We start from the raw sequence: 27,408 nt of genomic DNA, 5'->3' as shown, positions 1-27,408 counted from the left end.
ACAGCATTTCTATATCTTAGATCATACTTTCCTTCTGGATTTTCTTGAATCATCTACATCTCTTGATGAAAGAATAATTAACTTTTCAAAAAGGGTCTGTTACAAAAAGATAAGTACATTTGGTCTATGTATTGTTACATGTCCCCAGTCTAAATCTCATAAGTAGCTTCCCTTTTTTCTATTCATTTGAATAATGACAAGCTATCATTTTACTAAAACAAAATAAAAATAAAATAAAAATTTTTTTATTGACAGAGCATATTTAGAGAGATCAAACAGCTCATTTACCCAAAATGGGTCAGAATATCCAGGAAAAATGAAGAATACATGTTACAAAGATTAAAAAGTGTTTGTCTTTTGTCTTTGAAACCCCATTTTTTCTATTAGTCCTTGGCACACACTGGGTACACACTAAATATTTTTAAACTAATTAATAAATGAAGGATAGAATATCTCTTTGTTTATAATTTGTGATAGCTAAACTTTATTTGAGGTTTATATATTTGACCTATCCTTGATGAAAACTGAATTTGAAGATAATATATTTTCCTGCTTTCATATAGCTCAATATTAAGACTTTTGGATAAAAACATTAATAAAATATGACTCATGCCCTCAAGATGTTATGCTTCTTATGTGTTCTTTGTATGGTTTTAGTATTATCATTTCAAATTATTTTATTGAAGTATAATTAACACAATGTTATATTAGTTTCAGGTGTACAATATATTGATTTGACAATTCTATACATTACTCAGTGTTCACCATGAAAAATATAGTCACCATCTATCACCATACAATGTTATTACAGTATTATTGACTGTATTGCCTACCCGGTACTACTCAGCCAAATGAAAAAAGCATGAGATCATGCCATTTGCGACAACATGGATGGACCTAGAGGGTATTACACTAAATGACATTAAGTCAGAAGTTTCAAATTTATTTTGACCCTGTGGTTTCTGCGTATTTTCACCACAAGCTGTCCTCAAATTTTCTATAGATAGAGGACAGCTACAATTTTTAAACCATTTTATGCTACAAAGAATTTAGGACATTTATGAGAAAATTAAGTGGGTATGTCCTATAAGCACTATGTATGCACACAGAAAGAAACCACCAAGATAAATACAGGGACCTCTCTGATAAAAATCAGAGAAACAGCTGGTTTTGTATGGGATCATTTGTACTTGAATCTCTGCGAACGGCCTGAAGGTAGACCATGGGCTGCATTCTTTGAATTACCCTCATGCCTATTGACAGGAATTGTGTTGATTTGGATCATAAATAGAGATAATTAAAGATGTCTAGACGTTCTTCTCTCTTAACTTCCTTCTTAAGAGATCTTTTTTCTTAACTTTAAAACAAAAATGTGCATTAAATGTTTTTCTCTACTTAAGCAAAGGAAATGAACAATTTATCTTACATCCTTAAGGAAAACTGTCATTGGTTCAGCATGTGAGTGAACATGCACCATGCAACACATGCACATCTCTTACTTTAGTGTGCTCCAAATGTGAGTAAGGTAAATAATTGGAGAGCCTCTTCTTCCTAAAGTTGAGTACTCTTCCCTCTTCCTAATCAATTATCTTGGACTTTCTTTATTCTCCAGTGAAAGGGGTATTTTCCTTCTCCTTTCGAGTGGACTCAGACATCGCTCCTGCCGCCCAGTTGCTGGTTTATGCCATTTTACCCAATGGAGAAATTATTGCCGATACTGAGAAACTTGAGATTGAAAACTGTTTTGCCAATAAGGTGGGTCTTTTGTGCAAGCAGTTCTTTTATTCATCTTCCCTTTTGAAGCATGGAAAAGAAGGAAATTGTGTCTGTTTTTAAAACTGCTGCATAGGGTTCCTAAAACATCCTCTGATGGCCTCCAAAGGCAGGCAGTGATGCCATACCCTGCCTGAGAGGGCTAGTGAAGACATCCAAAGCAGGTGGTCATAAACACAATGTTGTAAAAATTTCTTGTTCTACATTGAAATTCATGTGGAATCCAAAATCTGTTCTGTTATAAAGCTTAATTTTGCAGTGTTTCATTCCCTAAATTTTCAATTTAAAATGATGCTTCCCAAGGATGTGTCATTTTACTCCACCATAACCCCCAATACATGTCCATGTACTATCACAGAAACCAGTAATTCACTGTGAGTTAAATTCTGATAATACAGAACAGAGATGTATGTATGTGCCCCATGTTGAGAAAAATAGCCTGGGCTCTCTAATAAAGACCACAGCAGAAATATCAAACATATTTTCAAATGGGATCTCATATTTCCAAAGAATACACAGTTGTAATAAGAAGCCTACTGAAATATAAATAAGATTTATCCCAAGAGAATTTCATACTGTAACTATAACATTAACAATCAGATGACATTCACTGACTTCACATATCTTTTTAAAAATATACCTAGATGGGCACATGGGTGGCTCAGTGGGTTAAGCCTCTGCCTTCAGCTCAGATCATGGTCTCAGGGTCCTGGGATCGAGGCCCACATCAGGCTCTCTGCTCAGCAGAGAGCCTGCTTCCCTGCTTTCTCTGCCTGCCTCTCTCCCTACTTATGATTTCTCTCTCTGTCAAATACATAAATAAATCTTTTTTTTAAAAAAAGCTAAAAAATATATATACCTGGAAAGACTCTTTAACATGAGTTTTTTGGAGATTGAAACTATGCATTTATAGCAAGTGAACATTTCTGCAAGGAAAACTGTATTAGAGTATCCTTTTTAAATATTTAATGATCCACATAAATAATGATCCAAAAAATACGCAATGGATGTTGATTTAATTTTTAATTCCATCTTAGTAAAGAATGCTATTAAATCTGGGCAGGTGTCCAAAAGCATAGTTTCTGTTCTGTTTGAATGTTCTGTGAACCTGGGAGACATTCCTGTCTTGAACTTCCACACCCTTCCTGCTAATCGTGGGTAGTTTGTTAAACACTTTTCCATTCAAAATTCATATCCCTCTTTCTTACTTTAAAAAGATTTAACAGATTTAGTATACATGTTAAATACAAGGTAAGAGTTTGAATTGCCTGTCCGCCTTGACTGGATATGATTATTTATTAAGGATAACATTGATTAATATGAGTAAGCAAAGACTCTCAAAGTATGTCTTAAAATTCTCTTTTGTTCTCATATCAATAAAACATTTACACTTTCTAGCACAGCCACTTCTTTATTAACAATATTTTCAGTTGATTATAATCCCCAATAACTCATGTGTTCATTTGAAATAGGCACTCACATATTTTAATAAACTTAAATTTTCTAAAAATAAAAACAAACATGCTTAAAACAGAATTCTTCATAAGCAGTGTTTTCCTAATTTATTGAACTCTAAAGATGAATATTACTTCATTTTTTTGAAGATTTATATATGTATTTTGAGGGAGAAAGAGAGAGGCATGAGTGAAGGGAGGGTAGAGGGAGAGAATCTTCAAGCAGACTCCCTGCTGAGCACAGGGGTCGCTCTCATGACCTGTGAGATCATGATCTGAGCTGAAATCAAGTATCAGATGCTTAACCAACTGAGCTACCCAGGAGCCCCTAAAGATGAATATTTTTTCATTTTGAGGGTAAATCAACTAATATTTTTCATATAGGTCTCATGATACATGAATCCAACTGTTACATTAATTCACAGAACACACAGCAGGATTATCATAGTTAAATTCAGCAATCCAAGTCAAATATTATTTAACTAAACGTACTGACATTTCATTCCAATCCAAATCAACTTGCAGATCAAGAACCTAGGAAGTTACCTGATGGTACTACAGTATCTAAATTCTAAATGATTTTATTTTATATTTTGAATATTAAATAAAACTCAGATTCTACTCAAGAAATGTTTACACAAACATCGGGAACTGGTAGATTCACTTATCAATGAGTTTCTACTGGCCAAAGCAGAATCAAATCTCTGAAGAAATTAGGCACAATTTTCCATTATTTTGTAGTTCTTGTTCTTTATTCATGGTTCTTTGAATTTTCTCAACCAGTTACTGCTTGGGATATATATTAGATGTTCAATTTTTTTAATGACCCAATAAATCCCCAATCCCAACCAACAATGCGGCACCCCTTTAGAATGTCATATGACTAAAACGGCCACCGGGAGGAAACTTCAGGTGGCTGGTCTCAGAGGCAGAGCATGACTCTTCACACCGCCACGCAAACTACACACATTCACCACAAAAGCACCGCACAGAGATAGGTCAACTACAGCAAGGTATATAACTTCGTTAGCATGCGTGTTCTTATTCCCATTCAGGTTTCTGTTTCAATGTGACCAAAACCAATTTACATTTCACCAGTTATAGAAGGAGCAGGAAACCTGAGTTAACTGGAACCACATCTCCAGTTTATTCCAGAGGTAGTTAACCGGTAGTGCCAAGGTGTAAGCATCTCTTAAGCCTGGCCTAAAATGGATGAAGAGAAGCCAAGTGTAGAAAGAACTAGTCCTAGCCTGGAGTAGAAGAGAATGTTTGAGATTGCAATACTTTGAAAATTTGCTGCCATAATCATATCCTCTTTCCAGGTGAATTTGAGCTTCTCTTCAGCGAAGAGCCTGCCAGCCTCACACAACAACCTGGAGGTCACGGCCAGTCCTCACTCCCTCTGTGCCCTCCGTGCGGTAGACAAGAGCGTTCTGCTGATGAAGCCTGAAGCTGAGCTCTCCCCTCAGTCGGTGAGTCTCCTTTCAGTCTCGCATGTCAGAAAATGCACACATGAGAGGACCAGTTTGAGAAAATGGAAGTTGTGACTGAGAGGACACGCTCTTCTGAGTGTCAGGCACAGTGTACTAAGTTATGTATGAGATGAAATTAAATTCATTTCCACAAGACATTGCACAGACTGCTTCACGTGTCTCACCTTGCTTCATTCTCTGTTATAATACATTCTCAGTGAGGGAGCAACATGGCTCCCCTCCGCATTCCCTGCCTAGCCCAGTACCTCATGTATAAAAGATGCTCATCAGGGGCATCTGGGTGGCTCTGTGGTTAGCCACTACCTTCGTCTCGGGTCATGGTCTCAGGGTCCTGGGATCGAGTCCCACATCAGGCTCCTTGCTCAGCAGGAAGCCTGCCTCCTCCTCTCTCTCTGCCTACCTCTCTGCCTATTTGTGATCTATCTCTCTGTCAAATAAATAAATAAATAAATAAATATCTTAAAAGATTCTCAAAACATTGTCCGTGAGTGAATACATGAAAAATAATTCTTTAAGGTAGGTAATATTACCTTAATTTTAAGAATGAAGAAAACATAACGAGGATTGATCAAGCCCTACAGAAAGAGCAGGCCAAAAATATAACTGAAGGGTGGAACTGGAATCAAATTTCTCATTCGATGCCACCTTTAATGCACCACATTTCAAGATAGTCTGTAAAATGCCTGCTTCTAAGCTTTCCTTAAAATCTAGGCCCTCACTCACTGGTTTGAAGTATGGACAAGAAAGTTCTCATTCAAACTTGTCTATTAGAGATGCCTCTTGTACCAAAGCACTTTCCAAAAGGCCCTGTAGTTTACTTTCATTGTCCCTTTATTCATTTAACAAATGTTCACTGCATCTTGACTAGAGGCTGGAGCCTGGTCTGGGAACAGGAGTTCTATTGGTGAATAATCAGATGTGGTTCTTTGATCATCTTGGACTTACAGTCTTATGAGGTATTAAAATAAACAAGCAAGCAACAGAAACATATAAACATGGAATAGTTCCAAATTTTGCTAAATATAATGAAAAGAACAAAAAATGATGACATAAAGAAAAAAGGAGTTGGACATTTTTTGAAATAGTGATTAGGAGTGTCTTCTAAGATGGTCGGGGAATGAAGGGGTGGGGGCAGGCATGTCAAAGAATGAGAGCAGTGTCCCGGAAGGTCTTGGAGTCAGGCTAAGACCAGACTGCTCCAAAAGGAAAAGGTAATGACCTAATATGTAATGGGGAGGGAAAAGGATGGTAGAGGCCATAAGCAAAATGGAAAGTATGGAAAATTGTGACTAGCTCTGTTAGTCTGGAATGGAATTTGGAGTTGACAGTAAATGCTATGGTAAATCTCAAGAGTTTTTTTGTTTTTAAGATTTTATTTATTTATTTAACAGAGAGAGAGAGAGAGAGAGAGCGCGCACTCACAAGCAGGGGAGAAGAGGCAGAGGGAGAAGCACACTCCCCACTGAGCAGGGAGTCCAATGTGGGACTCAATCCCAGGACCCTGGGATCATGACCTGAGCCCAGGGCAAATGCTTAACCAACTGAGCCACCCAGGAGCCCCAAAGCTAAAGTTTTTTAAACAGCAGAGTGACAATTCAGATTCATCTGTTAAGGAGCTGCTGTTTGCTGCTGAAAGATAAGAGCAAGAATGAAAGATGGAAATGGTTAGTAGATTATTGTAGTAGCATAGATAAGAGATGAACGCAGCCAGATGAGGAGGTCTGCACGGAGGCCAGTGTTTGCTTAATGGCCCAGGTGCTGTGTGACAGAGCAGGTGGCCCCATACTAGGCTCTGATCAAAAACTGAACAGCAGTTGATTTCCATTGTGCCTGTGCACCTAGTTTTTGTTCAGGCTAAAGCTGGTCCTAAAACAGTAGACTAAAACAAACAAACAAAACACTTGGTAAGAGTTAAAAACAACTTAATCATTTTATAAAGTGGAAAAAGGAACGAGGGGCGCCTAGGTGGCTCAGTAGGTTAAGCCTCTGCCTTTGGCTCAAGTCATGATCTCAGGGTCCTGGGATGGAGCCCCACATCGGGCTCTCTGCTCAGCAGGGAGCCTGCTTCCCTGTCTCTTTCTGCCTGCCTCTCTGCCTACTTGTGATCTCTGTCTGTCAAATAAATAAATAAATAAAATCTTTTAAAAAAATAAATAAATAAAATAAATAAATCCCAGATTGAACATTAGCACACTTAAAATAAAATTAAGAAACAAAACAAGAATTTTTCCCTTTGTTGTCTTGATTTTTCAGGTCTATAATTTGCTACCAGGAAAGAGTGTCCTTAGCCCTGGATATGGAAATCCCCTGAATGAAGATAGCGAGCAGTGTATCAATGCAGAGGACATCATTCACAATGGAATCATGTACACACCAAGGCGGATGATGGATGACGATGACATTTACAGTATTTTTGAGGTAATTCATCTCCCCGAATATATAACCAAAACTGAGTTTTAAGTCTTTGTTAAAATGGAGAATAAGCGGACTTCTAAGCTCTAGAATCCGATCCTGTGTCCCATAAAGCAAAGCGAAGATGAACAGAGAAATACTGAACCCTCAGAGGCATGGAGGACTTTGTAGACATGTAGATGTTCAATCACCAATTTATCTGGCCCTTTAAAGAGTAAGAGGTGTACCTTTAGGGCCCATAACCTTAACCAAGTTGATCCCAAAGCTATTTATTACTGCCATATCCCTCCCTCAGCCTCTGTCAGAGATTCTAGTAAGTGAGAATAACCTAACATTTTGTCATGCCTCTGATACCCTTGGAAAGGGGAGTGAGTACCTTATGAACAGCCATTTTAGCAGCCTTTGGCACAATAAATACGTATTGAATGAATAAATGACTGAAAACGGAAAGTCTAATACTTCCATCATCTTCAGTGCAGCAGAATTTCAGGAAAACTTGAAAGCAGCCTTTCTGGAAGAAAAGATTTACAAAACTTGGGCAATCAGGCGAGCTTTACGGGTCTGTTAGATAAAATGCTTGTTTTTGAGATTAACTGTAGGGAGACAGTGTTATGCAAGGAGAGTTTATCCAGTTTGTGAAATTAAATTTTATCACCACCAAGAGGACTAGCAACTCTCTTTAAACTTTGAGGAAAACAGGTCATTCTTCTGCCGCCAGGCAGACAGCAATTTGAATCTCCCTGTTCTAGAGCCTCCAGAATCATCACTCTGTTGGTGGCAGGGATAGAAAGAGGACTTTTCCGGTCTACTAGCCGATTGTTTCATCTTTAAACATGTATTTCTGACATCTTTCTCCCTGTTCCATGTGGCTGCCACCACGGACAGTTGTGCCTCAGTGTCCCACAATTTGCCAGTACTCTGAGCTAAGACAGCAAGTAGTATTTGCCTGTGACTAGTATTGAAGGGAAAGGTGGTTGGGACCAGGTGGACTGTAGGAGTCAGGCTATCCTGTAGGCATCTGCCTACATTATATTTGTTTGGGGAGAGAAAAGAAAGGGAAGATAAACATTCAAGCATAAAATACTTAGCTTCTTGGATGCAAAAGATAGTTAAAGGGGCATCAGCTTACAGCACACAAAATTTGGAAATAGGAATCAGAAGACATAAATTCTGATCCCAACTTCTCTTTGCTAACTGGATGCACTCGACTTTCCGTGACTCTATTTTCCTATTTGTAAAATAGCTCCATTCCCTATTGTGCGGAATTTTCATGAAGATGAGCTCTGTGCATAATAATAACGAAAGTGTGATAATGTAGGGAAGGAAAAATTCTTCCTCTACCCTCCTTCAGGGTCTTCCTGATGAACTAAGAATTACATTTACATGCGACAGATTAACTGGAGATTAAAAAACAAAAACAAAAACAAAAACAGTTTCATTATGTGCTCATGAAGGTCCAATAATGAAACCGAGGCCTAAAGAAATGAAGAAGCCTCCTGTTCTTATACTTTTTAGACAAAGACACAATCCATTTGTGAGAAATTGACAGGAAAAGGAAAACAGAGCTTTAGGATTCAAAGTGGAATTTGGCTTGAGGTCACAGATTAGAAAACAAAAATAACAGGGCTTGTTCCTACGACTTTCTTGGCTTTAGAGTTTCTATCTCTGGTGATAAGGATTTTTTTTTTGTCATTCTTAGTTCAGGGAGTGTAGCTCTCACGTGGGAGTTATGTTTCCTGCTGTGGGAGGGCCAGAGAAGGGACTCAGTGTCCTTGCACCAGCTGGTTCCCAAATAACTTCAACTCAAAATAATCAAACGGCCTGTGGGATATATTGGGGCACACTGCCCTTGGCCCTACGGTCCAAATGTAAGACAATATTCCACTCTCAAGATTGGTTTCCCAGTGTGCTTTCATAATTCATTTTCGTCCAGTCCGCAGGATTAAATATTTTTACCAACTCAAAAATCCGCAAGCCGCATTTCTGTCAGCTGCTTTCGCTGTACCCAGGAATGCCTATGGCCTATGTGGGAGGTAACGGTAAGATTTACTTGCCTGCTATGATAATAGGGGGAAAATGATGTTTTTCTGAATATAAACATTGTGACTCTGGAGCAACTTCTTGGTAAGTTTTCTCCAAATAACATCACTCCCCAAAAAATAGGTTTTTTAAAGCAATGATTGTTTCTCTCTCTCTCTCTGAAATCAAAATTGACTGTCTTTTTGTCTCAGCCTTCAATAATCTTGCTGTTTCGAATCCTTCTTATCCAGGGTGATTTCAACATCTACATTAGTCAGGATAAGACAGACTGTACCGCAGTAAAACAAACCTCCACATCTCAGTGACTAAGCCTATGACAGTTTTATTTTCTGCTCACACAAAACTGCTTTTTGAGTCCAGTGGCTGTCCGGAGCAGCTCGTTACCAATCAGTGAGTCTGGGATACCCATTCTGGTTTCACTTATGACTCCATCGCCAATGTGACATTTAAGGTCATTACCACGGGAAAGGAGTTGGTTTCCACATGACCTTTTTTGGCCAGCTGTGGAAGTGGCATATATCACGTCTTCCCTGATGGCAAGGGAGGCTGAACAATGCGAAGGATCCTACGGACATTTATTGTCCATGTCATATTCTTTCATAAAAATCAAAGAGGTTGTGATATCTTGGACAAAATAGAATAATCCAACTTTCAGTAGATATACCACTTGTGGGTTTCAAGTATATCTGGAAATGAAGGAAAGTTGAAAAGATTCTGAGTATTCTTTTTGATTGCTGTCAGACTTAGAGAAATTTCTCACTGCATGTTTGGCTATTGACTAATCCTACTTCTTAATGAGAAATGTACTGGTATAAAGTGTTTCTTAAAAATAAACACATAAGGGCGCCTGGGTGGCTCAGTAGGTTAAGCCTCTGCCTTCGGCTCAGGTCATGATCTCAGGGTCCTGGGATCAAGCCCTGCATCTGGCTCTCTGCTCAGTGGGGAACCTGCTTCCTCCTCTCTCTCTCTCTCTGCCTGCCTCTCTGCCTACATGTAATCTCTGTCAAATAAATAAAATTTTTAAAAAAAATTTTTTAAAACCACATACTTTAATACAGTAGAAATACTTTAATACAGTAGGAATTATTTACCTAAAAAGACAAAAAATAAAGTTCTAGTTGACAACAGGGGAATAACTAAGAATATTCCCTCAACAGAAAGAAAATTCTGTGTACAAAAAAAAAGAAAGAAAGAAAGAAAAAGAAAATTCTGTGTACAGAAAAAAGAGCACTGTGCTAAGAGCAAAGGGACATGTTCTCATCATATTCCTGCATGGTAGGACATATGGAGCTTTGAAAATGATATTATTTTATATGTATGTAAAATATATATATATCACATTTCTATTTATATATTTATACCTGTTATCTCTATCTTCTGATCTCTAGAGTATCACCTTTTCTTTTAAAATCAAGCTAACTCCTACCTTAACAGATCTAATTTTTTTGTCCTAATCTTCATGGTGTTTCATTATATTCATCTACTATTTACTCAACACAGCCCTAAAATAGACATCTTACTCCATTTTCCCTGCAGAGCATCCCCTCTGACCTCTGCGTGTGTGTTCATAGAGCCATTTCCATCAAATACCTCCTCCATCTTCCTCTGTTTCTCATCCTTCAGTGATCATCTAAAAGTCGACTTCAGTGAAGTCTTCTCTGGCCAATCCGAAGTTCATTTTCTGTCCTTTATTGAGTCTCTGCTGCCTATAATACATACTTTACTTTATCCTAGAGTTTCTGTCCGTATCTCAACCACTGTAAAAATGGAGAACACGTGATCATCCTTTCAGCATCAAAGCAGTATTTGGTGTATTATATTACTCTTTATTCTTCCTTTGCCTGTTGAATAATCAGCTTCTAGAGAGCTACATTTGCTTTCATGTCCAGAGAAAAATACATTTACCTCCAGACTCTTTGAAGAAGCAATAGGATTCACTTTCCTGGAAGACAAATAGATAAATGAACAAAGTCACAAGCTGGTAAATAAACATTCCCTCAGCAAATGACCTCATTTTACTTGAGAAACTAGGCAACTCTAAGAAATTCATGATAAAAATGAGGTTTACATAGGGGCCCTCATATTGACCTGCCTGTCCTTCCTCTAGCACGTGGTATTGGAGTACCAGGTTTTGCAATCCTCCCAAGAGAGAACTCTCCCGTTGTGGAAGTGAAAGAGACGGTCCGGAAGTATTTCCCTGAGACCTGGATCTGGGACTTGTTGCCACTCAGGTAAGTAGTGTGTTGCCCAGAATTTCGTTGAGGAAAAGATGTGGCTCAACCTCTGTGATTCCGGTGTTCCTGAGCCTTGCAGTTCTGTTCCACTTCTTCCTGGTAAACTTTTAGGTTCACAGTTCATTGATCTCTTAGCTCAACAATGCAATTTTTTTTTTCTAATTTGGCCTTGAGATATGTAAAATCATGATAAGTAGGAAACTACTCTTGTCCCTGAAAGGAGAGGAAAACCTTTCAGAGACTTTGCTAGGAGTGCTAAACCTAGTTATCGGGTTTAGCGTTAACCATGCCGGGTTACTAGGTTAGCATGCTATCAGCTAGGGTCCGTGCTGAGAAAAAAAAAAAAAAAAAGATTGCCTTGCAAGGCCTCCTCTTATTCCCTTCTCTAGTTTATCTGGTAGACGTGAGTTGGCAGTGAAGGTCCCTGACACCATCACGGAGTGGAAGGCCAGCGCCCTCTGCTTGTCTGGAACCACAGGGCTGGGCCTCTCCCCCGTCATCTCTCTTCAAGTGTTCCAGCCCTTCTTCCTGGAACTCACGCTCCCCTACTCTGTGGTGCGAGGAGAAGCCTTTACGCTGAAAGCCACCGTGTTCAACTATTTGGCCCATTGCGTTCGGGTAAGGGCACTTCTCTGGAGGTGAACAAAAGTGGAAGGGAGACACCCAGTCACCATTTAATATGCAGGTCTCCTAGGTAATGTCCCAGCAAATCATAGAGGAAGAATGATGTAACCTAATTTGGGAATGGGATAGTTACTAAGAGCGAAGCTCCCTGACTGGCCCAAGGTGGTAAGGTTATATTCATTTGGGACTTTATATTTTCTGTGTATTCCTAAATTCAGACCTCATTTCCACCTGATTTTTTTTTCCGCTCTGACTAAAGCAAACACCTCTTCGTCGTGCTGGCCCAATCCTAAACCCTGGGAATTATCTCAGTTCTTGACAGTTTTTCAGCTCCCTATTGGCGACACCTAAACTACAACGTGCTGGACAGGATTGACTTTGTTTGAACAATTTCTCAAAGCCTCTCAAATAGTTCCCATTGTCCCCTGAAGCTCCTTGCCCCTGTTATTGCCCCTCTATCTGTGTTCTTTCTCAAACTTGTGCATGGTTATGGGGATAGGTCAGTGTGCAGCTGGAAGCCTTCCCTGACCAGTCAGCTGACTTAGTGAAAAAGAATGAAGACATTCCCTGTATCTGTGGAAATAAACAGGAAACCATGTCCTGGGCTGTGACACCAAAGTCACTGGGTAAGTGGTAAATCTGTTGACAAATCCTACTTCTTATGTTGTAATGATTTGCTTTCCACACTTTGATCCAGATACATGTCTTTTTCTCCTCCTTCAACAATGAGTTTTTTCTGTCAGCCTTGAAAGATATATATATATATATACACACACACAAGATATATATATACACACACATATATATATATGTTGCAATATATGCAGTGTAGGAGAAACTTGAAAAGAAAAACCATGCAATATAGAATCACTGTTTAACTCCGTAAGAATCTTATTCCCCAGGAAAGGTGAATTTCACAGCTACTGTGGAAGCCCTGCAGTCTCAGGAGTTGTGCGGCAAGGAGGTGCCAAAAGTTCCAGAACTTGGACAGAAGGATACCGTAATCAAGCCCTTATTAGTTGAGGTATGCCGGTAAACTTTCTCTGTGTCTCAGAGGCCTTATTATATTACACAGCATGATCTAATATGTCTGTGACGGTGACATTTCACTCCCCAAAATATAGATGTATCTACAACTCAGTTTCTTACTAATGTTTTCTCCTCTACTTTAAAGTGATTGATTTTTTCCTATACACTCAGTATGACCTTCTTTTTCACTTTTTTTTCCCAATATAAAGCCCGAAGGAATAGAACAGGAAGAAACTTTCAACACACTCCTCTGTGCAGGTAAATGTCAAAAAGAGACAAAATTCATATGTTAAGCCACTTGCCAAAGTGTATTGTTTTAGAATGTTCTTAGGGTATGTTTTCCTCTGGGGGGGGAAAAAATTAGTGTACTCTCCTGTGTCAAAATCTAAACATATTTGATTCAGAAGTCTTTTCCTGGTGAAGGCTTAAAGAAGTTAAAAAACTTACCTAGAAGCTCCTGGCTGATAATGAGAACTAAAGTCAAAGACCATAGAACAGGATTCTTTCCCATACCCCTGTGTTTTTCAATCTCCTTTTTAAACAATTTCCAAAGTATTAAAATATCTACATGTAAAATATCTAATAAAGAGTAATATTTATTATTCAATTAATACTTTAAAGGTACTCGAGGTTATTTTACTTGTGTCCATTATTTGAAGAACTTCAGGTCACTAACATATATAGAAAACCAATATTTTACTAATACCATTAATAAAATCATATAAAAATTACCTTTAAAATATTGAACTCTGCACCATCTAGAATCATCTTGAGGACAATGCTCAGTGTGCAGATCTCTCCTCTCCAGAAACATCCCTTGATAATCTCATTTAGTCACAGAACTTAAATAACAACTTTGTAATGAAGACCACAAAATAAGCAACTTAGGTCCACACTGCTTTCCTCACTCAATCTTGTGTATTCAGTGCCCACTTATCATTTCCACTTACAGGCCTGTAGACATCTCAAAACTAGCATGTTTACTTCTTTTTTTTTTTTTTTTAAGATTTTATTTATTTATTTGACAGACAGAGATCACAAGTAGGCAGAGAGGCAGGCAGAGAGAGAGGGAGAAGCAGGCTTCCCGCCGAGCAGAGAGCCCGACGCGGGGCTGGATCCCAGGACCCCAGGATCATGACCTGAGCTGAAGGCAGAGGCTTTAACCCACTGAGCCACCCAGGCGCCCCTCAAAACTAGCATGTTCAAAACTGTTCTTCTGCTGGTCTCCACAAACCCACACCTCCTACAATTTTCCCCATCTCAGAGGATGGAAATTCCATTATTCTACCTGCTTGAAATAAAAACTTTGGAGTCATCCTTTAGTATGTTTCTCTTACACTCCACACCCAATCTACTTTCAAATCTAGTTGGCTCCACCTTCCCATTATATCCAGAATCTTCCCACTTCTCACCATGTCTACTTCCACTCTAGCCTTTTCTCTCTTGGATCATCTCAATAACCTCCTACCTGGTCACCTGGTCATCTTTCCTTCCATCCCTACAGCAAAAGGGATCATTTAAAGCATCTTTCAGATCATGTGCCTCTTCTGCCCAACCCTTCCAAGAGTTTCCCATGTCCCTGAAAGGTAAAGGCTATGTCTCCAATGTCCCCTCCAAACCCTTGCTACCACCATGACTTCATATCCTATTACTCGCTCCCTCACTAACCCTCCTCCGGCCACACGGGACTCCTAGTCTGGTCTTGCAACACAGCTAGCATGCTCTCATCTCTGGATTCTTTTCCCTTTTTGTTCCTTCTTTCTGGAAGTCTCTTTCCCCAGATATCTATAAATCTTACACCTTGACATACTTAAAGTCTCCAGTCACCTATGATTTTGTTTTATCAAAGAGGGGAACCCGCTTCCCTCACCCTACACTTTCTGATTTGCTCTGTCTTACTAGCTCACCCATATAAACACTCCACTTTAATTTTCCCTATAGGACTTACTAACATCTATCATACTAAATATTTATTAGGTATCTTACTATTCCCATTAATATGAAAACTCTGGGACATCAGGGAAATTTTGAAAATCATTTTATCACTGCACTTAAAACAGAACCTGTCACATACCATGCACTTCACACATATTTATGACATGAATGTTATTTTTTAAAAACTCTAATAATAAATATTAACATAAACAACGAAGGGAAAGAAATAAGTAGGGAATGAGGGGAAGGAAATAACATAAGGTATATGCATGTAAGAAAATCTGTAAAAATTTATCACAAACATAATATGAATTTCACTGCGAGGTGAATCACGACTTTAGGAGAAACTCAGATTGCATCGAAGAAATTATAGAATGATCAAAAGACACGACAGGTTGATATCTGATCCACAGAGGAAAAATTTCAAAGAAAAAATAGAATATTTCTCTCATTTTTTCCCTTCCCTTATATATATTTGTCTTCTTTCCTTAGAAACTGGTGTATCTGAAAAGTTGTCATTGAAAGTTCCTTCAGATGTGGTTGAAGGATCTGCCAGGGCGACATTTTCGGTTTTGGGTGAGTCTCCCAGCCCAAGGCAAGCCACTGTGCATCTCATTACTCTAGTGCATGCAGCCTCACCACCCACGGTTAATGAAGACTTTGGCTGTAAGCGCTGGATTGAGAGAAAGAGCACTAAGCTAAGAATTGCATTGTATACTAGTCAGGAAGGGGGTTAAAGAGATGTTGTGATACTTTTTATACCTTGACATACTCAAAACAGTAAAAAGTGTCATCTCTCTGTGCCTTTATCTTCAGAGACTGACTAGGTGGTGAGGCTTCCTAATAGATTTGAAAACAGTTGGTTTTTACCAGGCATGTGGTTCATCGGAAAAGATATGCCCAGCCATTGTTTTTTCCATCCTGGAATCATCGACTTTTTTTCCCACTTTTGTCTGTCCTTTCTGTTTCTTGTTTTCCTTCACCTCTTATGCTTTCTTTCTACTCTCCATAGGTGATTTGACCTCTTGTTTAGCTAGTAATCTATCTTCTTATCCCAGTAGAAACCAGCCCTGAGTTCCTCTGGGTTTTCTTAAAGGTTTATTTCTTTATCTAAGAAAAGGAGAGAGCCCCCATGCAAGCGAGTGGAGGAACAGAGGCAGAGGAAGAGACCCTTAAGAAGACTGCCCCCTGAGCACAGAGCCCAAGGCGGGGCTCAATCCCACCACCCATGAGATAGATCATGACCTAAGCAGAAAGTAAGAGTTGGACACTTAACTGACTGAGCCACCCAGGCACCCCTCCTCTGATTTTTTTTCATGTCTTTCATTCCCCAGGTGACATATTAGGCTCTGCAATGCAAAATCTTCAGAATCTTCTCCGGATGCCGTATGGGTGTGGAGAGCAAAATATGGTCCTTTTTGTCCCTAACATCTATGTTCTGAACTATCTGAATGAGACCCGACAGCTGACAGAGACTATCAAGTCCAAAGCCATCGGTTACCTCATCAGTGGTGAGCAATAATCCCAAAAGGAGAAATCTTAGTTGATTCCCTAAATATCTCTCTCAGTGAACTCAAATCAGCATCCCTTTGGTTAAGATTTAATAATCACTGTTGCTGTGACAACCAATAAAATGTCCCACTCTAATACCAGGAAATTCAATGGCATATCAAGCCTTGGAGACATCTTAACAAAATAGTAGTTTTCCTATGATTCCCAACCACATTCTGAAGAAAAAAACTGATTAGTTCTCCAACATCTCTGCTATTGCATAAATCTACGAAAACTTCCTCTTCAGGGTACCAAAGGCAGTTGAATTATAAGCACAGTGATGGTTCATACAGCACCTTTGGGGATCATGGTGGCAGAAGTCAAGGAAACACTTGGTAAGATCATTATTTTCATATGCTTGCTATAGATCCATTCTATTCTCAAATTCTAGAAGTAACGATTTCTCTGATACCTGGACTTCTTTCATGGAAATGGGTTATCCTTTAAAAACCCATATGTCTGTCATCACTACTATGTGATTGCATCATTTCATGTATGAACGCATGCCAGTTGTGATAGCACAGTAAAGAGCAGTAAAATAAAGATTCCCCCCACACGGAAATAGAAGGCAGAAGGTGTTATAAAGTGAAATGGTAGTAGAAGTTCTATACTGTGCATTAAGGGAAAGGAAGTGGGAAAGGACAGAAAGAGACTGTGATGTTATTAAATTCATTCAGGAAATGGCAATGTGGGTGATGGAAAAATTTGGAGGCTCCAGCAAACATTTTGTGAAAGGAAAAAAAAAAAGTGAAAAGCATCAATTCAGAGGAAACCAATAAAGTTGAGATTTAAAAAAAGAATCCAGATACTTGCTGAACAAACAAGAATATTTAGTGTACAAGTGTCACTTCCCCAACCAATTCTCCCCAACAATTTCCTCCCATGGATGGCAAAGACCAAAGTCTGAATGCATTTGCCCAAAGTGGGCTTTAAATGTGAGATGGTCCTCATGTCTGTCTCTCCTGTACTGGACAGGCTCACTGCATTTGTGCTCAAGTCCTTTGCTCAAGCCCAGTCACACATTTTTGTGGAGAAGTCACACATCACAAGTGCCCTCGCCTGGATCTCACAGAGACAAAAAGAAAATGGTTGTTTCCAACGCTCCGGATCGCTTCTAAACAACGCCATTAAGGTGGATGCTGTTCGCTTTGTTCTGGTCCCTGAAAACAGTGGCATGTAGGGGCAAAGACACTCCTGTTGATTCTTCATGTCCTGGTGAAATATCTTTAAGGAACGATGGTACTCTCTAAAGCTTCTGAAATCTGACAATTAAATAGTCGTTTTTTACTGAATTATAAAATAGGGTGACAAAAAACCCCAATGTATTCCTAAAAGTGAGAGGAAATAATTTGAGGCAGATTCGAGAATTTGAGAGTGGAGGGGAAAGGGGGAAAAATCAACAATATTGCACAAGAAAAGATGCTTTCTAGTGAAGTGTGTGCAGTAGGGGGGGTGGGGGAGTAGAATGATCCAGCTCTGGCTAATGAATATTGGAGTGTTTGAGTGTCTCTGCTTCTGCTCTCTACAGGGTGGAGTAGATGATGAACTGACGCTCTCTGCCTACATCACCATTGCTCTGCTGGAGATGCCACTGCCTGTCACTGTATGTACCAGCACAATCCCTTCCTCCCTCACAGATACAAGGAATACCAATCATGAAGCTGTGACTCTGTGAGGAAAATAAGTTGTGGTTGTCCTGTTATTTAATTTTGGTATATTTCACTAGACCATAAAAGACTAAATCCCTTTGCAAGCTGCCAAGGAAATTATCCTCTGGTCAGAACCTTGATGTAACATGACACATTGTGCTTTTTAATCTGCTGTTAGCCTGTGGACAATTCATTAGCCTGCTTGTGCTATCTGAAGATTTTTTATCTGCCTTATAGCACCCTGTTATCCGCAATGCTCTATTCTGCCTGGAAAATGCCTGGAGATCCATCTCAGAGGCCCAAGGAAATCCTGTCTACACCAAGGCATTACTGGCCTATGCCTTTGCCCTAGCAGGAAACCAGGCCAAGCGAAGTGAGCTTCTTGACTCGCTGGACAAAGATGCTGTGAAAGAAGGTAAGGGCTGCTACTGCAAAATTTACCTCTGGAATCACCAGTGATTGATGGACGCCTGGGTCGCTCAGTTGTTAAGTGTCTGCCTTCAGCTCAGGTCATGATCCCCAGGTCCTGGGATCGAGTCCCACATCAGGCTCCCCGTTCAGTGGGGAGTCTGCTTCTCCCTCTACCAATTGCCCCTGCTCATGATCTCTCACTCTCTCTCTCAAATAACAAAATAAAATCTCTAACAATTAATTAAATAAGTTCATTCTTGAAGTCTAAGATCATATCCTTTTCCATTTCAAAGAGGACTCAATCCACTGGCAGCGTCCTGGAAAAGTTGAAGAAGTTATGACATTCTATTATCACCCCCGGGCTCCTTCTGTTGAAGTGGAGATGACTTCGTACTTGCTTCTTGCCTATCTGACTGCTTGGCCTGCCCCATCTTCAGAAGACCTGTCTGTGGCTTCACGTATTGTGAAATGGATCACGAAGCAACAAAACCCCAATGGGGGCTTCTCCTCTACTCAGGTCTGTGGAGAGCCTCCAGGAAGAAAAATAAATGTGTTCATACATAGGTAGACACAAGCATATTCTAGGAGTTGAATAATCAGATAGAATTTCTAATTCATGCTTTCTCCATTCCTCCATCACCAGAAAGGTTCCAGCCTCATTATTTTGTATATTCATTATTGTTCTGTCCTCTGTACAATTTCTCATATGTTCTCTCCTTAGTCAACCCATAAATGTAAAATGGATCAATCTTCCTAAAGCAATATTTCATAAAATTACTGCCCTGGTAAAGCAAATCGTTTGTTTTTTTGTTTTTTTGTTTTTCATCCAAAGACTAAAACAATCTACTAATGTTATTCAAAGTATTTACTCTTCCCCACTAAACACAAATACTCCCTTCTAATTAGGCTAATCGCTTCACTTTTTCTGGAATTGGCTCTCTCTTTTTATGTCTCCACATGTTTCCCACCCTGGTAGCCCCTGATGCCTCTCTTTCTGTCTATATAAATCTTTCTCATGATTCATACATAATTTTATTTCTTCTTCACTGTACCTTCCTCAAGTAAATCTTCTTACTTCCTTTCTCATTAGGAAGTGTTCTCTTACTAATCTAGCTCTGCTTTCTTCCCCTTTCCCTGAATGTTTACAACAAATATTATTATATAAATTTCTATTATTATTATACAGTATTGTATAAATGTCTAAATTATTGAAATAGCCTCTGCTCTATGTCAATGTTTGGGTCTAATTTCCATACAAATAGTGTAAACTACTTGAATGGGGAAATTTTTCATGTCCCCCTAAAGTACAAAGAATAGTTCGTGGTTAATAACGGGTCTGTGTTTGTCATGAAATCACTCTAAGAGAGAGCAGTACTGATGTGATCTACATCCAGTATGATTTTGTTACCTTCACTCCTCTGACTTCTGCCCCATCTTTTTTCAGGATACGGTGGTAGCTCTCCAAGCCCTGTCCAAATATGGAGCGGCAACTTTCAGTAAAAGGGAAAAAGCATCTGTAGTCACGGTCAAGTCTTCAGAGACATTCTCTGAAGAATTCCGAGTCCACGATGCCAATCGCCTGCTGCTGCAGGAGATCAGGCTGCCAGAGATTCCAGGGGAGTACAACACAGCCGTGTCAGGATCAGGATGTGTGTACCTCCAGGTGAGACTTCCGGGGTTTAGGGGATGCTACAAAGGAGGGGGGGAAAGCTTCAAGAATTGGATATGAATCTCCAAATGGAAAAAGATGTGTGAGCTAAGGAGAACAGACTATTTGAGGGCAATGAGAAAGGATTTTTTTCCATTCATTTTAGACATCCTTGAGATATAACATCCTGCCCAAGAAAGAAGGGAAAGTCCCCTTCACTCTGAAGGTTGATACTCTCCCCAAGAATTGTGATGGAGTACATGCTCACAGGAAATTCCAGATTCACATCAACATTAGGTAAATCCTTTTGTTAGTAAGACCTTTTGTAGAACATGGAGAAAGTGGTTTTCTTTTGCAGGGGAGCTCCATTGTCCGAAGTCACAAAATACGAATGCGGCATTCTTGCGATATTTACTAACAAGAAAATTTTCTTCACCCAAACTGAAAAAACCTTAACACTGAGCATATGATGTTGCCATACCTGCAGAGTGTGACTTCGTAATGCTGGGTTCTCCAAACAAGCAGAGCAAACACAAATAGAATAGATGGGGAAGCTGAGTGGTAGTTAAAGATAGGGAACACCACAAATGAAAGAGAAGGGGGAGTTTATGTCTTGAATGAACACTAAAGCATTTTGTTTGAATGCCTTGTCCCTGTGCCTTGTCTTCATAGTTACACTGGGGAACGACCAAGCTCCAACATGGTCATTGTTGACGTGAAGATGATATCAGGCTTCATACCTGTGAAATCGTCAGTGAAAAAGGTAAACCCTTACTCAGATAGCAAAATTATGATAAATGCTGACATATATGCTTGTCAGTTTTATTAGGTTTTCAAGAGGTTTACTCCCTCACACTTCTCTAGAGTGTTTCCATCATTTCAGTAGTGGGTGTCACTGTTATGTGGTCTGCAGTGTAAGACATAAGTCATAGACATGGTTAATAATGCTCCAGCAGCCCTTGAGACATTAGGTATATGGAGAGGTATTGAATTATCCTATATTTTAAAAAGGAGAAAATGTACATAGACATATGTATGATATAAAAATATAGCTCACATATACACATATATATGATATATGTGATAGTCTTCCTTTCTTCTTTTTTCATATAAAGGATGATTCTCATATATCATGAAAATGTGGGGGTGCCTGGGTGGCTCAGTGGGTTAAGGCCTCTGCCTTCAGCTCAGGTCATGATCCCAGGGTCATGGGATCAAGCACCGCATTGGGCTCTCTGCTCAGCGGAGAGCCTGCTTCTCTCTATCTCTCTGCCTGCCTCTCTGCCTACTTGTGATCTCTGTCTGTCAAATAAATGAATAAAATCCTTAAACAAACAAGATTAAAGAAAATGTGTATATTAGAGATAGATTAGGTAGATGATAGACAGATGGACAGATAGATACAGAGATATGTAGGTATAAATAGATGATAGAGATGATAGATAATAGAGAAAGCATTTAATAAATATTACTATAATTCTCAAAGAAATCACAATTAGCCATTTGGATGTTTCTGAACAGCCAGTTAGATCATAAGTACCAGAAAAGTGCTCTTAGCCTGGAATTTCCTCATCCCATATGTCTGGCTTATACTCTTGGTCAACAGCTCCAACAAAAGCCTCAGATTCAAAGGACTGAAGTGAGCACCAACCATGTCCTGATTTACTTTGAAGAGGTAAGATTCTGTGACTCTGCTAGATCTGGGGAAACTACTAGAGGTTCCAACACACCAATCTAGATTCTGGAGAAAGATTTGCACACACATACAAGTGAGGGAGAAGAAAATAGCGATAGAGGGAAATGAAACCTGGATTGATCAACAAGACTCATTTTACATTTGTCTATCCATAGAATCATCTCTTTTGTCCTTCTTATATCTGCCATTGAGTGTATTATGCAAGTCTCAAAATGTCCCATTCTTTCCATAGGTTTTGATACAGTTGAATAGCATAACCATAAGGTTTGATAATACCATAGGAAGAGAGAATGGTTACTAGAAACTAAGTTAATCTTTGATTCCAATTCAGTTTTCCTGTCTCTCCAGCTAACCAATCAAACCCTGAGTTTCTCCTTCTCAGTGGAACAAGACGTCCAAGTTGACAATTTAAAACCAGCCACTGTAAAAGCCTATGATTATTATGAGACAGGTGAGTGAGATTCAGACATGCTGAGCTTTGAAAGGGAAAAACTGACTAGCCTGGTAAAGGGTCACCCTAACTCAAACAAAATTCCACAATCTTTCACCAGAAGAAAGAGTGAGTTTGTGGTCATTGGATAATCGTGTGCCCCCTAAATGAGTCTTGAACCATTGTTATAAAGCAATAAGGGGATCAGTTCTTTCTAAATTCTCTTATAAAGTTGTTTGTTCTGGAATGACATATTCCAGAAATCTAAATAGAGTAGCAATAACTAAAAAAAAAAATAGTACTGATTTATGATACAAAATCTAAAATTTGATCTTTTTAAAAAATATTTTGTTTACTTATTTGAGAGAGAGAGAGAGCATGCACAAGAGAGAGCATGATCTGGGAGGAGGGACAGAGGGAAAGGGTGAAGCAGACCTCCCCTGAGCAAGGAGTTGGATGGGAGGAAACTAGGAAAGAAAGTATAAAGATCCCAGGACCTGAGCAGAAGGAAGATGCTTAACTGACTGAGCCACCCAGGTACCCCAAATTTGATCCATTGTTGACTCATGCTTTGAGTAGTCTCACAAAATTTGGGAAACTCTGTAATTTATTGGGAAATTCTTCCATTTGCTCATGACTTTGAACTAGAAATTTGCCAGCATCATAAGATGCTGGTAATGTAAAACTTCACTCCTTCCTGAATAAGAAAGAGTTCAGAGAGGAAGTTAAACTCCAATGAAGAGAACACAGCTGTGAAGAGGGCCATAGTGTATCCCATAGATATACAACCATCCATCTTTGAAACCTGCCCTTGACCTCTGTATCCAAGCCCAGTTTTTTATCACTGCCCCCTCCACCAGTCCTGGATGGGTTAGTACAGAAGTCATTCATTTCCACTGGCTCCATAACTGTCTTTATACTTTCTTTCCTAGGTTACACAGTTTTTTACAGTTAACTTTCTCTCTATACTTTCTTTCCTAGTTTATGTAGTTTATTTAGAGTTAACTTCCCATATGCCTATTACTGAATGTCTTCACTCTTTCTGTCTTATATATTCTGTTTCAGAGGAATTCACTATTGAAGAATACAGGGATCCCTGCAGTGCTGGTAAAGTATAAACAGCGAAGTCTAATGCCAACATAAAGAAAATAAGTAAACATCAGTTGTCTGTATAAGATTGCATCTTGAGTATATCCTTAACATATTATAAAGCCCATGATGTAAGATTTAGGAATTTAAACTATTTCAAATATATTCTAGAATTTCTCAGTTAAAAAAAAAAGCATGTAAATTATAATTACTGGGTCTGGGGTGACTTGTTTGCACATGAATCCAGGAATTTGCAACATATAAAAACTAAATCATCTAATATTTAGTTTATACTCTATACCCAGTGGTGATATGTTTATCACCTATGACCTTTTCAGGATACTTCTAAACTTACACTAGTTAAGGTCAGGAAAACTTTCCCTGTAGTTTTCTATATAGCACAGCATGAGAGATGTGATCTACATGATTTTCCTTTAGGCCAGTCAACAATGTTCATTTTGACAATAGGACACTCATGGTGACACCTTCAGTTCTCCATTCTAAAACAGGAAGCAAAAAACAAAAACAGCCCTATCATTAAAAATAATTAAAATTTATTAAGGTCAAATATTTATAATTGAAGTATGAAAAATTATTCCTTTAGTAGATGATAGGATTTCCCTAACTTTCCTGTCTGTTATTCTACTGTTTAGAATCTGAACACAGAAGTGCTTGAAAATGGAAACTTGTGGACCTCATCAGATGATCTTCTCCAGCAATGAAAGACAAAGCCTTATCAGAAGAGAGAAAATAGCAGGAGAAATAGGGGACAGGAATTAGAAATATATGAAATTTGTATGTTGAATAAATTTATGACATATACACTTCTACCACTTCTTTTTTTTATTACTATTTTATTTTTTTATAAACACATAATGTATTATTAGCCCCAGGGGTACAGGTCTGTGAATCACCAGGTTTACACACTTCACAGCACTGACCATAGCACATACCCTCCCCAATGTCCATAACCCCACCACCCTTTCCCTACCCCCCTCCCCCCAGCAACCCTCAGTTTGTTTTGTGAGATTAAGAGTCTCTGATGGTTTGTCTCCCTCCCAATCCCATCTTGTTTCATTTATTCTTTTCCTGCCCCCGAAACTCCCCACGTTGCATCGCCACTTCCTCATATCAGGGAGATCATATGATAGTTGTCTTTCTCCGATTGACTTATTTCGCTAAGCATAATACCCTCTAGTTCCATCCACGTCATCGCAAATGGCAAGATTTCATTTCTTTTGATGGATGTATAGTATTTCATTGTATATATATATATACCACTTCTTCTGTATCCATTCATCTATTGATGGACATCTAGGTTCTTTCCTAGATTGTGGACATTGCTATTGTGGCTATTGTGGACATTGCTGCTATAAACATTCGAGTGCACGTGCCCCTTCGGAGCACCACGTTTGTATCTTTAGTGTAAATACCCAGTAATGCAATTGTTGGGTCATAGGGTAGCTCTATTTTCAACTTTTTGAGGAGCCTCCATGCTTTTTTCCAGAGTGGTTGTACCAGCTTGCATTCCCACCAACAGTGTAGGAGGGTTCCCCTTTCTCCGCATCCTCACCAGCATCTGTCATTTCTTGACTTGTTAATTTTAGCCATTCTGACTGGCGTGAGGTGGTATCTCATTGTGGTTTTGATTTTTATTTCCCTGATGCCGAGGGATGTGGAGCATTTTTTCATGTGTCTGTTGGCCATCTGGATGTCTTCTTTGCAGAAATGTCTGTTCATGTCCTCTGCCCATTTCTTGATTAGATTATTTGTTCTTCGGGGGTTGAGTTTGCTAAGCTCTTTATAGATTTTGGATACTAGCCCTTTATCTGATATGTCCTTTGCAAATATCTTCTCCCATTCTGTCAGTTGTCTTTTGGTTTTGTTAACTGTTTCCTTTGCTGTGCAAAAGCTTTTGATCTTGATGAAGTCCCAATAGTTCATTTTTGCCCTTGCTTCCCTAGCCTTTGGCATTGTTCCTAGGAAGAAGTTGATGCAGCTGAGGTCGAATAGGTTGCTGCCTGTGTTCTCCTCAAGGATTTTGATGGACTCCTTCTCACATTGAGGTCCTTCATCCATTTTGAGTCTATTTTCGTGTATGGTGTAAGGAAATGGTCCAGTTTCATTCTTCTGCATGTGGCTGTCCAATTTTCCCAGCACCATTTGTTGAAGAAACTGTCTTTTTTCCATTGGACATTCCTTCCTGCTTTGTCGAAGATTAGTTGACCATAGAGTTGAGGGTCTATTTCTGGGCTCTCTATTCTGCTCCATTGATCTATGTGTCTGGTTTGGTATGGTATCTGCCAGTACCATACTGTCTTGATGATGACAGCTTTGTAATAGAGCTTGAAGTCTGGAATTGTGATGACACCCACTTTGATTTCTTTTTCAATATTCCTCTGGCTATTCAAGGTCTTTTCTGGTTCCATACAAATTTTAGGATTATTTGTTCCATTTCTTTGAAAAAAAATGGATGGGCTTTTGATAGGGATTGCATTAAATGTGTACATTGCTTTAGGTAGCATAGACATTTTCACAATATTTATTCTTCCAACCCATGAGCATGGGACATTTTTCCATTTCTTTATGTCTCCCTCAATTTCTTTCATGAGTACATTATAGTTTTCTGAGTATAGATTCTTTGCCTCTTCGGTTAGGTTTATTCCTAGGTACCTTATGGTTTTGGGTTCAATTGTAAATGGAATTGGCTCCTTAATTTCTCTTTCTTCTGTCTTCTTGTTGGTGTAAAGAAATGCAACAGATTTCTGTGCATTGATTTTATATCCTGACACTTTACTGAATTCTCGTACAAGTTCTAGCAGATTTGGAGTGGAGTCTTTTGGGTTTTCCACATATAGTATCATTTCATCTGTGAAGAGTGATAGTTTGACTTCTTCTTTGCCAATTTGGATGCCTTTAATTTCTTTTTGTTGTCTGATTGTTGAGGCTAGGACTTCTAGTACTATGTTGAATAGCAGTGGTGATAATGGACATCCCTGCCGTGTTCCTGACCTTAGCAGAAAAGCTTTCAGTTTTTCTCCATTGAGAATGACATTTGCGGTGGGTTTTTCATACATGGCTTTGATAATATTGTGGTATGTGCCCTCTATCCCTACACTTTGAAAAGTTTTGATCAGGAAGGGATGTTGTACTTTTTCAAATGCTTTTTCAGCATCTACTGAGAGTATTATATGGTTCTTGTTCTTTCTCTTAATAATGTATTGTGTCACACTGATTGATTTGCAGATGTTGAAGCAACCTTGCAGCCCTGGAATAAATCCCACTTGGTCATGGTGAATAATCCTTTTAATGTACTGTAGGATCCTATTGGCTAGTATTTTGGTGAGAATTTTCGCATCTGTGTTCATCAAGGATATTGGTCTGTAATTCTCTTGTTTGATGGGATCCTTGTCTGGTTTGGGGATCAAGGTGATGCTGGCCTCATAAAATGAGTTTGGAAGTTTTCCTTCCATTCCTATTTTTTGGAACAGTTTCAGGAGAATAGGAATTAATTCTTCCTTAAATGTTTGGTAGAATTCCCCTGGGAAGCCATCTGGCCCTGGGCTTTTGTTTGTTTGGAGATTTTTGATGACTGTTTCAATCTCCTTACTGGTTATGGGTCTGTTCAGGTTTTTTATTTCTCCCTGGTTCAGTTGTGGTAGTTTAAATGTCTCTAGGAATGCATCCATTTCAACCAGATTGTAAAATTTGCTGGCGTAGAGTTGCTCATAGTATGTTCTTATAATTGTTTGTATTTCTTCAGTGTTGGTTGTGATGTCTCCTCTCTCATTCATGAGTTTATTAATTTGGATCCTTTCTCTTTTCTTTTTGATAAGTATGGCCAGGGGTTTATCAATCTTATTAATTCTTTCAAAGAACCATCTCCTAGTTTCATTAATTTGTTCTATTGTTTTTTTGGTTTGTATTTCATTGATTTTCT

The 27,408-nt window shown here is 39.0% G+C and overlaps 1 protein-coding gene across 3 annotated transcripts in view; it reads left to right on the top strand.

Annotated features, from left to right (window-relative positions):
* Positions 1–24,296, top strand: part of LOC308348455 (pregnancy zone protein-like) — a 42,889-nt gene extending 18,593 nt beyond the window's left edge. The window contains exons 14-36 of one of the 3 annotated variants that reach the window (XM_080812514.1): positions 1,613–1,755; positions 4,550–4,699; positions 6,974–7,138; positions 9,066–9,165; positions 11,280–11,403; positions 11,796–12,024; positions 12,530–12,656; positions 12,933–13,054; positions 13,269–13,317; positions 15,487–15,570; positions 16,329–16,505; positions 16,793–16,880; positions 17,521–17,677; positions 18,074–18,148; positions 18,432–18,609; positions 18,899–19,122; positions 20,050–20,268; positions 20,420–20,550; positions 20,926–21,016; positions 21,860–21,928; positions 22,298–22,400; positions 23,445–23,486; positions 24,122–24,296. In XM_080812514.1, the coding sequence (XP_080668640.1) occupies positions 1,613–1,755; positions 4,550–4,699; positions 6,974–7,138; positions 9,066–9,165; positions 11,280–11,403; positions 11,796–12,024; positions 12,530–12,656; positions 12,933–13,054; positions 13,269–13,317; positions 15,487–15,570; positions 16,329–16,505; positions 16,793–16,880; positions 17,521–17,677; positions 18,074–18,148; positions 18,432–18,609; positions 18,899–19,122; positions 20,050–20,268; positions 20,420–20,550; positions 20,926–21,016; positions 21,860–21,928; positions 22,298–22,400; positions 23,445–23,486; positions 24,122–24,144 (2,870 nt within the window). In that variant the 3' untranslated portion in view covers positions 24,145–24,296. Of the gene's footprint in view, positions 1–1,612; positions 1,756–4,549; positions 4,700–6,973; positions 7,139–9,065; positions 9,172–11,279; positions 11,404–11,795; positions 12,025–12,529; positions 12,657–12,932; positions 13,055–13,268; positions 13,318–15,486; positions 15,571–16,328; positions 16,506–16,792; positions 16,881–17,520; positions 17,678–18,073; positions 18,149–18,431; positions 18,610–18,898; positions 19,123–20,049; positions 20,269–20,419; positions 20,551–20,925; positions 21,017–21,859; positions 21,929–22,297; positions 22,401–23,444; positions 23,487–24,121 lie in introns of all 3 variants that reach the window. The other 2 variants (XM_080812513.1, XR_013967333.1) reach the window with 2 other exon arrangements.
* Positions 24,297–27,408: the final 3,112 nt, after the last annotated feature.

This window comes from Martes martes (genome assembly GCF_963455335.1).
Source record: "Martes martes genome assembly, chromosome: 8".
In the NCBI taxonomy this organism is placed as follows: domain Eukaryota; kingdom Metazoa; phylum Chordata; class Mammalia; order Carnivora; family Mustelidae; genus Martes; species Martes martes.
The sequence above is the reverse complement of the archived record's forward strand: the minus strand, read 5'-3'. Positions and strand labels throughout refer to the sequence as shown.